Below are 15,785 nucleotides of genomic sequence, written 5' to 3' on the forward strand. Positions count from 1 at the left end.
CGTAGAATTAACAAAATAATTTCGGCAGGGTTTTCTAAAATGCTTGATCCTTGCCTTTTACCCACAAAACTCCCAAAGGATGTGGATGGAACAAAGCAAGGGAAGGGAGCTGCCGCTCCCAAGTTTCTAAGTCCACCTAGCTATTTCGTGATTTCCTTTATCTCATCCAAAGGAAACTTAGCAAAATTCTTCTTAAGAAATGTATTGTTTTGCCCTTTTTTTTTTTTGTTTTTCCATTTTACTTTCACATAAGGCAGAAATGAGAATGCAAATCAAGAGATAAGAACCTTAGTTTCAAACAGGCGTTTATTCTCAAACATCACGCTCCTTGTAGACATATTTACATACAATTCTCTCCAGAATTTTACTACACAGCAGAGCACCTTGAATTTGCCCAATTCTCGTACCAGCTGACATTGATGCCTATTGCCTACCCCCTACCCTCTCTTTTTTTTATTTCTTTTTTTTTATTTGTTTATTACAGAAGGGCCTTGAAATCAACTTCAAAACTATCTTTATAGTTTATACACAGAGGGCCATTCTACATTTGAACTAAGCATTTTGTATGTGTCTGCATCTTTTAACATATCTGTCACTCTTCTCATTGAAGCATTTTCAATTTCTTCTGCTCTGATGTCCTTGCTTCCTGCCGTTTTTGGTACTTCTCATTGAACAAGCATCACCAGATGGCTGTGACACATTTTTAGAAACCTCAATTGGTGCTTGAAACCCAATATTTTCCACGGCTCCGACTGTTTTGAATAACCTGCGCTTGCTCACCTCCTCCACCAATGACCTGTGTAGTAATTGGCTACGTACATCTACTAGAGAGCGGTTTCTCGTTAATCTGCGGTTGTTCACCACCACCTTTTCTTTAGAACTAGAAGCTCCATGTGATCCACGTAAAACCGTGCATTGCCGGCAGAAATTACCAGCCATGGACTGGCCCGTGTTATGGACTTCCCCAGGACAGAACCTTGTACATTTGTGAGTCTTTGTGATGCTATGCTGATCTCCCCTTGTTGGACCTGTATTGGATTCGTGCTCATCGCCAGACAAGTAATGTAAGTTGGAATATGTTCCTGAGTGTGAAGAGCTTTGAGAGCTGGTATCATCAAGCAAATTATCTGCAGCAGCAAGTGCTTCTAATTGACATTGAGATTTGAAATTTCGAAAACTGAGACTTTCCCCAACCCTTCTAGCTTTAGCTAGAAAAATGCAGCCAAACTTTCTAGGACTTCATTAGGAAAAGTAACATCATACATCATGTGTATGTGAAATCAGGTTAGGGGCACGGCCTGCCACTGGACAGTCCAGCCTGAGCCTCACTCACCCAACTCAATGTTTCAAGTTATTATATCCTACACAAGCATTCAAGGCCCAACATTTGAGGTTGGATAGGGATTGCACCCCAAAGCCTGAGAATGGCTTGGGAGGAATTATACACACTGACCTATATTTGTTACAACTGCATCACATGGGTTCAGTGACCAACCGGGTGCAGCACTCTCCTTTATGCCCTGGTTAAGGAGAGGATATATAGTGTAATGGTTACAGAGACTTTCTAGACTTCTAGGATCCACCCCTATGTGAGGGTGGTTACATGTGCTTGATACATAATGTCCCTTTCCTTGATTAAGTGACCACGTCTAAGTGATAGTCTAATTAGGAGCCTTCTATTAGAGTAGTGCTTTGTAATTCTAGTATGCATTAGTCAATAAGGGCATGTAAAGTAACATATTACTTTCGAAAGAACTAAGGTGCAATACCTTGGAGCCAATCATATTGGTCTGCTGTTTCATCAATCCTAATTAAGCCTGATGCTGATACTTGGGATGATGAACAGGAGGAGAAAGACTGAAAGTAATGATGAGGCCCATCATCATCATCATCTTGGTAGTTAAATGTCTGGTGGGTTTCAGGATGAGACGTGTCCCTTTTTCTCCAATGTGGTACTAAAGCAGAAATCTCTCCTTCAATCATATCCGCAATTTCAAATGGCTCCCAATCGGTGATCTCCAACTCCTTCACCATCTCCATTGCAACATCAATTGGAGTATCGGTTAAAATGTCAAAAGGGAAATATATGTTTCTGGCAGAACCTGCAACAAGATGGTTAAAAAGTTTACTACTTGGGATTGGAACTGTAGCCAGTCAGTAAAATTACAGTATGTCCAGAAACTTTTAGCCAAATTTTAGACCCATAGGTTTCATGAAATATGAATTCAAATTAATCAAGAATATGCTTGGATGTGTTCCAGAAAAATGCTTTCCATAAAAATGGTTACTTTAAAACATGTGAAGGAATAGCTAAGGTAGTACCATCCTTATCAGCAATCTGCACTTTGAGAAAGATGGAATCATCAGGATTGAGCTTCCCTGTGATTGTCATTTTTGTCCTAGTTGGATCACTCAACTTTAGTTTCTCCATATCTCTTGGACTTAAAAATGGCTTCTGACTGCCAAACTTTTTCAGAAGCAGTTGTTCATCTTTATCAGATGCAAGAAAAGGGTCAAGCAATAATTCTTTTGCTGATAATCTTTTTGAAGCAGTTACTAAGCATTGTCCAATAAATCTCTGTGCTTCCAAGTCTTCAATCCGATAGAATGCTCCTGGAAGCTTCCCCTGAACAAAGAAAGTGGTTGGCTGAGATACTAGTTTGACAGACATCTATAAACTTAACATCAAAGCTGAACATACCGATGTCACTTTCTTGTAGATTTGTGCAGGGTTGGAACATTCGCTATATGGGTATTCGGATGTGAGCATCTCCAAAACACACAAGCCAAATGAATATACATCAACAAGTTCATTGTAATCTTCTTCATATAATTCAGGTGCCATGAACTCCGGGGTACCTAACACATTAGAGAAAAGTTCAATTAGGTATGAGATGAGTACCTACAAGATTCATGTGCTAATGCTAGAAAAATAAGTACCTATAACACTGTGGGCTGACTGGGAACCACGAAGAATTGCTGCTAGTCCTAGATCACCAATCTTGACTTGTCCAAGATGGCCATTAACAAAGATGTTATCACACTTAAGGTCTCTATGAATTACTGGAGGGTCATGGCCATGCAGATAAACTAGTCCTCGTAAGATTTGGCGAGCCCAGCACTTAATGGCCCGGATGTGTACTTTCTCATATTTCTTCCTGTATCTGTATCACACCAGGATGTTGTATGTTATGTTACGCAAATAATGATTCAAATTAGAGAATAACATCTCACACAAAATACAGTTACCCAGAAGTGAGGTTCAGTACTTAACATATCCACAGAGCTTATATGACCCTGTTCTTTCAGATTATATTGAGAATATTCTTTCTAATTGTGAAATGACGGTGGATAGTTTCAATTCCAATTATTTGCATATAAAAAACATCACTCCATCACTGTAATTTTTTATGAAGATGATTATAAAAATGTAGAAGCCATAGACAGGGTATTTTTTCAAACAAGTTTTCTTTTTGTCTATGCGTTTTTGCTGTAACATTAGATTGGGAGACCCCAGACAAAATAGCACGTCTCTCTTCTAAATTCTTTGACATATCATACAATCAAAAATTATGATCGCCTAATTAAGAGGGCTGTTATTCACATGTTGTCTGTAACAAGTTTGCCTAGTTCTAAGGGTGAAAATCAAGGGATTAGTGCATTTGGCAAAAGTAGAATTGGAAAAAAAAAAAAAAAATTACTCTCTGAGCGTCCCCGAAGTAAACATTTCAGTAATGAAGTTGAAGGTCTTGCGATTAACATCAATCCAGGAGGCATGGAATTGGATGATAGAGTCATGATTAAGGGTGCTGAGGAGGTGAACCTCTGAGTACAGCCGCTGCAAATCATCTGGTGAGCGAAGCACCTCATTCAGTTTTACTTGATTCCATGCCACCTCAATCCCAAGGACCTCATCGATTGCCTTGTACACTTTCTTCATTGCCCCTTTTCCAAGAACATCATTAAACTACAAATCACAAAGAGAATACTATCATCAGATCAAAATATTCAGTATAATTACCATTGATCAACTAATCAACCAACAAGGTTAAAAAAATAAATTAAAAAAAAAAAAAAAGATCAAGTAAGGTTGCAATAGAATATGAAACTTCTTCTTGACCATTCCAAGCAAAATAATTAAGCAAGGCTTACAAAATAATAAATGTGTGCATAAGTAAGCAAGAGAAACGGTATATAAAAATTGTCATCGACATCATCAAGTTTCATCCAATCTGGATTGGTCTTTGGATACAAGAGTCATGTTTAATCACATTCAAGTTATCTGCCTATTCATGAATACATTGCCTGTTTTATGTTTTCCATTCAAAGGCTTCTGTAGGTTCAAGCTTCTAGTTATTCCTTTGATAATACTCTCCTATACCTCTATTGAAAACAAGAAAATATTTTATCATGTGTCCTGGTCACTATAGATATGCACTCAGCACTGCAACCTTGGTGCTCAAGGCTGAGGACGCTTAAAAGTCTCTTTCAGTTGTCTTGGTGTTACAAGGTGTAGTTTCAGAGTGCATGAAATTATCATACTTTACAGAAGTCCCACAGAAGAAAAATGGAATTTTTTTTTTTCCATGAGTGAAAAATCGTTACAAAATTCTTACACGAGCTAATAACAAGATCTATTGATCAATTCACTTCTAAAACTAAATCAGAGTGATGTTGAGCACCACACACAATCATGGTCCAACAAGCATTTCACAAAGTGAAAATCACTGACCAAACTTCAGTGTATGAAAACAATTTTATCAACATTTTGCATTCAGGTACAAAATCTTATGTGACACCAATTGGTCATTCATTTAGAGTCGTTAAATCACTAGTAATTGGAAACACCTTGAAGATCCTTCAGACAACAACAAACTAGCATATAAATGAAACTTACTATTTCCTAAGATAATCATCTGCCTAATTCGGTGATTAAGCTTGACCAGAAGCAACTAGTCCCGATAATATAGTAGTTATACAGTGTATTATCGGCATGACATATGCATAAGAGTAATATATTGTAGAACTCTCAGCTGTTACGTTGAACGCTTCAAATTAATAATACTTGTGCCAATAATTGAATAACGACTGTCAACGATAATATATTATATTTGTGAGCCAAATAGCGCCGTGGAAAAGCTTTTTTGTTTTCTGTTTTTTGTTCGAAACCATGAAAAAAAAAAAAGCTTTAGACTTAAGACGCTCCCAGCACTGCAAATCCTTGAATAACATTTAGTTAAAAAACGAAAAAAGAAATTATTTGTTTGCCCCAAAAGCAAAACAAGAAAATTTAAGACAAACGAAAAAACAATAATCAGTATAACAAGCTGTGCACATGGTGCTGAAAGACATATTTCGTTTTGGTGTTCGTTCTTTAAGATTTGTAAACTATATGGCAACAGACACAGAAATCAACAATCCGAATGAATCATATATAACTCATCAAAAAAAGATAATCACATATATAATAATCCAAAAGATAACTTTAGCTTACTCTGCCATATCGACCGGTGGGATCGGTTTCCACGTATCCATATTCCGATTTGGACTCATTAGTGCGTTCTCCAATATGGGTACGGAACATGTTTGAGCTCCCAAGACCAAAGCACCAACCTTGTTGTTGTTGTTGTCCAAGAGAGACAAGAACTGCCCACCTAGCTAACTAACTTAACTTTTGGTGAGAGATGTTGGGACAATTCAAATTCCCAGGCAGTTAAGGATTTCAGATTTTTACGTAAAAAAATTTAGCTAGGTAAGTAAGGAACTAGTAATTAAATTCAAAGTAGTAATGAAAAAGAAAAAAGAAAAAACGTGCTCTAAATCCGCGGCTTTCCCTCGTGATTTTCGTAGGAGAAAACACCGAAGAGGAGCCAGAAAAGCCTGGAGTAGTCAATCCTCAACATGATCCATGCCATTTCCACTACCACACGTGAGAAGTCGTAGTTCTTAGCAAACATTTAGATTTATCTGTGTTTTTTTTTTTTAAGGTAAAAGGAAAAATACGAGGTGTACGATTTGGCAAAAGTTTGAGAGTGAAATGTTATTGGCAAAGGTTGGTGTAGTGGTAGGAATTTCACTAATTAGGATTAACCCGGATTAAGATAAGCAGAAAGTATATGTTTTTATTTTTATCTTTTTTACTTTAAGAGAGAAGATGCTAGGAATATTAGAATGAGGGTGAGAAGGAATAGTGGGATGTGAGGAGGGACAGTTTTGGGAGCTTGTTAAGATTGAGGGAGTGCTTGGATACGGAATTTGAAGAATCCGTGGCCATGCTTTGCTGGTAACATTTGTGGATGACAAAGAGAAACCAAAAAAAAAAAAATTTTAAGAAATGGGACTCTTAAAGTAGAGAAAGAGAGAGAGATTTGAAAGGTAAAAGCAAAGGAATTTGGAAGAGATAAGAGCAAAAATAGAAGGAAATATGGGACTGTGTTGGTGTTGGTGGACCAAAATGTTGAGGGTGGCTTGTCTTAAATAAAAGAGAATGAGACGGAACTGTATGATGTTGTACTGTAGAGGGGGAGTATGGAAGTGGGGGAGGTGTGGCCCCCACAAAAGTTAGAGGTGGCGGCCTTCCTAGGCATGATGATGATGATGATGATGATTGTGATTGTGGTATCATCACATTACATCAATGCTTTGGGAGATGTTTTTCTTTTCTGAAAATCTTATTATACATTTTGGTCGGGCACTCTGTCTGCTGAGAGTTGAGACTTGAGACTAGGTACAGGTTTTTTTTTTTTTTTTTTTGCAAATTACTAGTTTAATGAAAAATTTTCAAATTTTTTTTTTATTAAAGTTGATTTTAAAAATTTAACCGAGTTATATAATCTCTATGTTTTAATATGTATGTCAAATTTTGTTCAAATCTAATATTATTTACTATTCGATCAACAAACTTATTTATTATGCATAATTTTACCTTACAAAACTTGAAATTTGAACGTTTAATTGATGACAAAATTATTGAATTTTGATTTCTTTTTCAAATTTTGCAAGCACAAGAGATATAATAAAAATATGTAATTTAACAGTTAAATTTTTAAAATTTACATTCAATAAAAAGATATAAGAAAGTTTAAAGAGTTTTTTTTCAAATTGATTTGAAAAAATAATTTTCCCTTTTAAAGTCATATATTTAGTTAAAATTAATAAACAGTATTTAAATTTCGCAATTTTTTTAAAAATAATTTTAACTCATATGACAACGTGTATACAATAAATATTTAATTAAGAGTGCATGATTTTATTTTATTTTTTATTATAATAGGGAGGGGAAGTAACTTTCCAACTCCAACAACATAAAAGCAGGTTTTCTATTTGGGATTCCACTTTCCACCTCAGTGTGTCAAGCTTGACTGTTCTGTGATGATGAGCAAAGTTTGGCTGGGCTGGCTCGACCCAGCTCTGCCACGCGGTTTATGGTTTGGTTACGTGCTTCATGCGGTTTCCAAGTGCAAATGCATACATTTAAGACTGATTACGTATTTCCATTTTTGTTTTCTTGTTTTTACTTTCATTTAAAAATTATTATAGCAAATTTGTGGCCAATTCGGATTCTTGATTAAGAGTTTCATATTTTTAAGAAATTATTTCTGAATATCAACTGTCAACCTTGCTTCAGTTTATCAACCAACAAATCGTTTCAAGTTTTTTTATTTTATATATATATATATATATATATATATATATATATATATATATATATATATATATCTAATTTAGAGTTACTTATGTTTGGATACTTCTATGGACAAAGCTTAGTTACGAAATTGGTTATATAGTCTTAGGCTATAACCTTACACAATAGTATCATTAAGCATTATTACGTATTTTGAAAATCTAACTATTGAATTGCATATTTTTTAAGATTTTTATACACATGTCAAATTTTGTATCAATTAGATATTATTTATTATATGATCTATAACTTTATATTTTATACATAATTTTAAATTACAAAAACTTGCAATTTAAACAATTTATTGATCACATAGCTATTAATATTTAATTTTATAGAAATTTTGCATATATGGAAAATATAAGAAGAAGACATAATCTAATGGTAGATTTATCAAAATTTACCTCTAATAAAAAGATATCAAGTAAGGTTGTAACCTAAAATTACAACTAATTTTGTAGTTAAACTTTATTCTAAATCTATTAACTTATTTTATTTAAAATTAAATTGAGTACAAGTCTTTTTCCTTTTTTCTTTTTTTTTTGCTGAGAAAATTGAATACATGTCTAGTTGTACACTTGTACTTAAAAAGAGTTTAGGTATATATAAACTAGTGATGGCAATTAATGGTTTTAGCCATATAAGGCTTGCTTCAGTGAGTTTTTATGAAGCTCAAGATTAAATTTAGATACGACAAAAATCTTAACAATTAACATTTTCCTACCAATTTGGAAGAAAGTACATGTTGTGAGCGTGAAACAGTTGTTTGTTTCTTTGTTTTCCAAAAAAAAAAAAAAAGGCCAACTGACTAAGCACAATTACAAACCTTTAGTCTAATCTTATTAAAACAATTTTCGCTACATAAGGCTTACATCAACGAGTTTTGTAGTTTGGAATTAAATTTAGGTCTAACAAAAATCTTAACGATGAAGATTTTCTTACCAATTTGGAAGCATGTACAGCTTGTATGCAGTCAATTTATAAGACATTTACTATTGTTTGTTTCTTCATTTTCTAAAAAATGGGCGACTAACCAATCACAATTACTGCTAATGCCGAAAATTATCAGTAAGCTGCACAGTCCTCACGTGCCCAAAACAACACCTACACAACACTGAAAAATTGTCAAATACCCTCCGAAAGTTAAGTAAGAAAACCGTCACAACTCTAGAGTACCAAAGCTAGAGTGAATTATGCGTACCTTAATTTCTGAAGGTTTTAGGTTTTTATAGTAGTGGGAATCAACCTTAGTTCCTTGGCGAAGAGGAATATTTCCTTATAGAGAAGATCTTCATAAATACGCGTATTTTAAGGAACCCTTTTCATATAGAGGTTCAATTGATTAGGATTAACCGTGGGGCAGAAGTTACTTCCATTTGAGATTCCTTGAAGACCAAATAAACCATGTAGGCACCATGTGGCTTTTGCCACCGTCCACCTTAGCACCTGTCCACACCATTATCCGTCCATTGTAGGTGATCCGTTCTCCATAGGTTATCCGTCCCCTTACAATACGTCTTGTCGTGTCGCTTCATCTCTCCATCCATCGACCTAGTGTAGTTTCCTATGGTAGGTCTTGTAAAATCTGGCCATCCACTTTAATTTCATCCTCTTCAATTACAATCCTTAGTTTAATTCTATTTCAAACAATTTTCTCCAAATAAGGCTTACTTCATTGAATTTTTGTGTAGCTTGAAAATAAATTTAGGTTTAACGACAATTTTAACAACTGAGATTTTCCTACTAATTCAGAAGAATGTACATATTGTATGCAGACAACGTATAACACAATTTATTGATTTGGAATAGCGTGAAACTATTGTTTGTTTCTTCTTTTTCAAGACAACTAGTGAGTGACCGAGCATGATTACAGACTCATGGTCTAATCCTATTACAGACTCATGGTCTAATCCTATTACAAATGGTTATATCTATATAAGGGTTACTTCATTGATTTTTCAAGTTTCTCAAAAATCTTAATGGTTGAAATCTTCCTACAAATTTGGAAGCATGCACATCTTGTATGGATTTAATGCATACGATCGTCAATTGATTTGGAATCACTGTGAAATGGTTGTTTGTTTCTTCGTTTTCTAGATAAACTAGGTGACTAACAAAGCACATTTACAAACCATTAGTCTAATCCTCTTAAACGATTTTACCAATACAAGCCTTACTTCTTTGAGTTTTTATGTAGCTTGGAATTAAATTTAGGTCGGTAGAAAATCTTAATGACTGAGATTTTCCTACCAATTTGGAAGAAATTATTGTATGCAGTCAATGTGTAAGACAATTTATTGATTTGGAAGAGCGTAAAACCATTGCTCTCTTCTTTCCATAAAACATGTACATGCTTCTATGTAGCTCGGAATTAAATTTAGGTTTGACAAAAATCTTCATATCTAAAATTTTCCTACAAATTTGGGAGCATGTGCATGTTGTATGCAATCAATATTACATAAGATAATTTATTGATTTGGAATAACATAAAATGGTTGTTTATTTGTTCATTTTCTAGAAAACAGGTGATTGACCAAGCACAATTACAAACTCTTATTCTAATCCTATTACAAACAATTTATTAATTTGGAAGAGCATGAATCACTTGTTTGTTTGTTCGTTTTCTTAGAAAACATGTGATTGCCCATGCATAATTACAAACCCTTGGTAATCCTATTGCAGAAAATTTTATCCATATAAGGCTTACTTCGTTCATTTTTTATGCATCTTAAAATTAAATTTAGGTCTGAAAAAAAATCTTAATGGCTAAGTTTTCCTACAAATTTTGAAGCATGTACATGTTATATGCAATTAATGTATAAGATAATTTATTGATTTGGAAGAACTTGAAACAGTTTTTTGGTTTTTTTCATTTTCTAGAAAACGGACGACTAACCGAACACAATTACAATTACTCTAATCTTATTAAAAACGGTTTTGCCATATAAGACTTACTTCATTGAGTTATGTAGCTTGGAATTAAATTTAGGTCTAACAAAAATCTTAATAATTGAGATATTTCTACCAATTCGAAAAGAATGTGCATGTTATATGCAGTCAGTGTATAAGATAATTTATTGATTTGGAAGAGCATGAAACCGATTTCTATTCTTCGTTTTCTAGAAAATGGGGGATTGACCAAGCATAATTACAAACTCTTACTTTAATCTAATTATATGTGGTTTTTTCCATATAAGACTTACTTCATTGAGCTTTTATGTAGTTCGGAATTAAATTTAGGTTCAACAAAAATCTTAATAGTTGAGGTTTTCCTACCAATTTGGAAGCATGTACATATTGTATGCAATTAATGTATAAGGGAATTTGTTGATTTGGAATAGCGAGAAATGGTTGTTTGTTTCTTCCTTTTCTAAAAAACAAGTGACTGACCAAGCACAATTACAATTTTTATTCTAATCCAATTACAAACGATTTTCTCCATATAAGGCTTACTTCATTAACTTTTTATGTGGCTTGGAATTAAATTTAGGCCTAACAATAATTTTAACGGTTGAGATTTTTCCTACTAATTTGAAAGAATGTACATTTTGTATGTAGTCAATGTAAAAGATAATTTATTTATTTGGAAGAGCATGAAACAGGTTTTTGTTTCTTCGTTTTCCAAAAAATGGGTGATTGACCAAGCTCAATTACAAACCTTTATTCTAATAATCTTATTATAAACTATTTTTTCCGAATAAGACTTACTTCATTGAGCTTTTATGTAGTTCAAAATTAAATTTAGGTTAGATAAATATCTTAAAGAATGAAATTTTCCCACCAATTTTGAAGCATTTACGTGTGGTATGCAATCAATGTATAACAGAATTTGTTGATTTGGAATAGCAACAAATGGTTGCTTGATTCTTCGTTTTCCATAAAACTGGTGACTGACCAAACACAGTTACAAACCTTAACTCTAATCCAATTACATTTTCTCCATATAAGTCTTCGTTGAGTTTTTATGTAGCTCAGAATTAAATTTATGTCAAACAAAAATCTTAACTACAGAGATTTTCCTACAAATTTGAAAGAATGTACATGTATCTTCTTTATTTTTGGCTGGGATTGTATGCAACTAATGTATAAGATAATTTATTGAGTTGGAAGAGCGTGAAACAGTTATTTGTTTCTTTGTTTCCCAAAAAAGGTGCTGCCTAACTTAATGAAAAACCCTTAGTCTAATCTTCTTACAACGATTTTCTCCATATAAGGCTTACTTCATTAAATTTTTAGGTTACTTGGAATACATCTAAGATTTTTTCTACCAATTTGGAATCATGTACATGTTGTATGCAATCAATTTATTGGTGGACTCAACAGCATGAAATTTTATCTAAGCCTACAAATAAAATTTATAATTTTTTTTTTATAAACAGAAATTTATAACTAAATTGTGAATTTATATAAGCATTTGGTATAACTTATTTTTATTGATTTATTTTGTCTAAAAAATAAGTGAGATAAAAATGCAGCTATATCAACAAAAAAACAAAAATAAAAGATTTTAAACAACTGTACCTAATAATAAAACGGGTGTTTGAGAGGAGAATTTGAGTTATGTTATTTGAGTATTTTTAATATACGTGTGGGTAAAAAAGTATGTAAAAATATGTATAATATTATTTAAAATGTGAAAAATGTGTTAGAAGTTAGAACTAGCTTGTCAAGCACTCCAAAGTTACCGGAAATTAGGTTAATAGAAAGATGCAGGCAAAACGTAAGCCGCCCGCCCATGAGATTGATTTTTAGACAATAGAGAAGACTAAGAGGGCGTTTGGATGCAGCTTATTGCTGCGTCCACGTTTTGCCCCTTTTTTTTTTTTTTTTTTTTCAGCCGTAGTTGTTAACTAATTCCTCATGAACAGTGCATCTGTGCACTGTTCATGGACCCACAAATTTCACTTTTCAGCAACTTTTTCATTAAAAATGGGTCCCACGGTACTATTCACACATTTAAAAATTATTTTGCTACAGTATTTTCAATTTTCAACAATAAGTTCTATCCAAACGGACCCTAACGGTGGGTAGCACTAGCCACTAGCATAATAACAGGTAGCACATCAACAGGCGCGCCCATATCATTCACACTTCACACCCAACCCAAAGCATTTTTGGTAGTGGCCTAGTGGATTGACAAAACTACAAGTCTTTCTTTTTCAATTTTCTACTCAATAAATCTTGCACTTAAAAGTTGAAAGATTCCTCACTTATTCTATTCTTATCCTCTTTTTCTTAATATTTCCTTTTATATTCGGGACCCACTCTTTTTATCAAGCTAATTTTCATCTCAATATCGTTGTCTATGCCTCTCTGTCGAATCCATAAATTAATTAATTAATAAAATTATAATAGTATTTTTTTGGGCTAAATTAATAAAATTATACTATAGTTGACTATCTGATTTTCGTGCCATGTCCACCCTCTATTTTTCCATTTTGCATCGGCTTACCAAAAAAAAAAAAAAACCCAAATTGTGGATGAATAGACAAATTTTTTTTAAAAAAAAAAAAATAGTATCACGCATAAATTTATAACTTTCACGATAACTATATAAAAATGACAAATAGTCAATCATAGTCGACCACATATGAAAATTGTGATAAGAATTGTGGATTTATTTGTAACACTAAAAATAAACCTTAATGCATTTGACTAACATAATCAAGTGAGGAAGTTGAGTTTTTTTTTTTTGAGAAATAATTACAACATGCTGCTAACTCCACAGCTCGAACCATTTTTTCTCAAATTCTCAAGCACTTTGTATATAAGGAGGTGTTAATTCAATTACAAAGCCTTTGGCAGGAAGTTTTTTTTTTTTTTTGAGAAACACATACACACATATATATAGGGGACACACATATATATAAAGGAAAGAAATGAGATAAAAGAATACACTTACACGTCATGATAATTATTAAAAAATAGCTAGGGGGATTATTATATAATATACAAACTAATAATAGTACATTGTCTCGGCATGGTCCACTAAAAAAATAATTGAACTTTTCTTTCAAACGTGCGATCAAATTTGGATTCATTTGCAAAAAATAATTGAACAAGTTTCAAAGAGTGATCAATTTGGATTCATTTGAATTCTGAAATTAACTCCATTATTCAACTACGACAACAAAATATGTTCTGTTCTTTGGTGGAAATGCGCAATACGAAAGGTTAATAGTAGTGCACATGTTACTTATTTTGTGAATTATTATATTATATTTTAAAGTAGTGCGGATTTGCAAGCATGGAAAATCAGTCGCCACCAGAAGGCACTAGGATCCTGCTTGGAAAGTTGAAACTGAAACACCATAATTGCCACCACTGATCACCTCTTCCATGATACTTTTTAGAGTCCCGTTAATCATTTATTATAAGAAACTTCTTTTTACGAAAAATTAAAAAGGTTGTCAAAAAATAAGTTAATTTTTTTATTTTTTATAAAAAAAATTTCTAAAATAGTTTACTAATATATACCATATACATTAGTAAAATCCTACTTTTTAATTTTTATATGTGGTGTAAAACTATATAATTACACCCTTCAAAGCTCCAATGATGTGCTGCCACATCAGATTTTGTTAACTTAACCCATAGATCCTTTCATGCACAATTCTATTCTACAAACCAATTAAATAGAATTATAAAAAATTGGTACATCCCTCGAGATGTTTGCTGCCGCCTGCCACTGCCATGTCCTCCCTCCCACCACCGTTGACTATCTCCTCTAACATCCCGTAGACAACATCATCGCATTGGTGTTCCTTTAGTGTCCGTGTGATCTCTCCTAAAATGCCATCAGTTCATTAATCGATAAAGGCAAAATCCACAAAAGTTTTCTAGACAAAAACCCAACAACTTTACTATGATATCCCAAACCACGCGAATTTAATTGTTTTGAGTGTGAGTTTTGCAAATATGTGCTAAATCTCTCCGATCTTGAGTTTATAAATGATTATGACTAGCCCTAATTATAACTTAACTAATCCTTTTATGTGTAAGTGTAAATGTGGTTAAAGCTTTTCTTGGGTTTTTGTAAATAGTATTAAAGCAAACCTAGTAGTTGCATATGACTCGGGGGCACTGCAACACAATGTGGGCCTTGATGAGGATGTTAGGAATTTAAGTATAAGAGATTATGATACCTCAAATTATAATGATTGAATTGAATTGTTTGAGTGTGGTTAGTGCAAGTGTGTGCTAAGTCCCAAATTGGGTATTTACTAAATGGATATTGGATTTTGAAGTGATTACAAAAAATCCAATTGCAACTCAACTAGATAGATTGTTTACACTTTTGCGTCAACTTCTTTCTCTTTCCAAGGTCATTTCCTCTCTCTCTCTCTCTCTCTCTCTCTCTCTCTCTCTCTCTCTCTCTCTCTCTCTCTCTCTCTCTCTCTCTCTCTCTCTCTCTCTCTCTCTCTCTCTCTCTCTCTCTCTCTCTCTCTCTCTCTCTCTCTCAAGTCTAAAATGTAAGGATCATGTTTTATGTAATTAGCATATCCTAAAACAAAACGCATTTTATATGTAATTGAGTATTAGCTTCTAGTGTATTAGCTAAAACTGCATATTCCGATACTTAGCTCCTTTATACCTATCGATCTATCGAGATTTAATAAACCTAGATACATAACTCAACACCTCTCAATCTATCGAGCCTCGAGTAAATTGAATATAAAATTCTATTTTCAACCCACAATGACTTGGCTTTTTAGAAATTCGTGTATGAGGGTTCAAGTGCATAAAAAGACATATTTTATAGTCATCATCACAGAAACAAAAGACACGCATAATAGGATTTGTTGTAACGTTTGTGTGCCTAGAGTTTTATGTCAAGTTAGTTCTAGTTCATCCAAGTGAGGATTGAAGAACTTTGCTCATCCAAGCATGAATTAAAGAACTTTGCAAAGCTACAATAATAAAAATTTAAAAAAAAAAAAGTTGTTGTGGAGTCAGTAACGGATAGGGAGATTCATGCAAAGGAAAAATCTTTTACAAGATCAAGTCTAATTGGGGATTGAAGCTAAAACTGGTATATCTTAGTAGGTACTTCAGGATAAGGTTGTAAGGTAAAATTCCTTGTACTTATAACTGCTTTTTC

General features: G+C 33.3%; 1 protein-coding gene across 3 annotated transcripts; it reads right to left on the reverse strand.

Annotated features, from left to right (window-relative positions):
- Positions 1–447: 447 nt before the first annotated feature.
- Positions 448–6,446, reverse strand: LOC142607415 (putative serine/threonine-protein kinase WNK4). 3 transcript variants are annotated; one of them, XM_075778904.1, is made up of 7 exons: positions 5,495–6,446; positions 3,702–3,967; positions 2,941–3,164; positions 2,702–2,859; positions 2,323–2,626; positions 1,770–2,102; positions 448–1,127 (listed from the first exon to the last, which is right to left on the reverse strand). In XM_075778904.1, exons 1-7 carry the CDS (start codon positions 5,582–5,584, stop codon positions 616–618), a joined length of 1,887 nt encoding a protein of 628 aa, XP_075635019.1. In that variant the 5' UTR covers positions 5,585–6,446; the 3' UTR covers positions 448–615. The 3 variants fall into 3 exon arrangements, with proteins under 3 accessions (XP_075635019.1, XP_075635021.1, XP_075635020.1); XM_075778906.1 differs by having other exon boundaries at positions 3,824–3,967; positions 5,495–6,383; XM_075778905.1 differs by having other exon boundaries at positions 448–1,082; positions 5,495–5,913.
- Positions 6,447–15,785: the final 9,339 nt, after the last annotated feature.

Source organism: Castanea sativa, chromosome 8, assembly GCF_040712315.1.
Source record: "Castanea sativa cultivar Marrone di Chiusa Pesio chromosome 8, ASM4071231v1".
NCBI lineage: Eukaryota > Viridiplantae > Streptophyta > Magnoliopsida > Fagales > Fagaceae > Castanea > Castanea sativa.

Excerpts from the sequence above, each read along its gene's own strand:
- LOC142607415 (XM_075778904.1), bottom strand. The coding sequence starts at position 5,584 with ATGTTCCGTACCCATATTGGAGAACGCACTAATGAGTCCAAATCGGAA. Across the intron at positions 2,860-2,940 it reads GTCAGCCCACAGTGTTATAG|GTACCCCGGAGTTCATGGCA; the intron begins GTACTTATTTTT and ends CTAATGTGTTAG. Across the intron at positions 2,627-2,701 it reads TCTACAAGAAAGTGACATCG|GGGAAGCTTCCAGGAGCATT; the intron begins GTATGTTCAGCT and ends TTCTTTGTTCAG.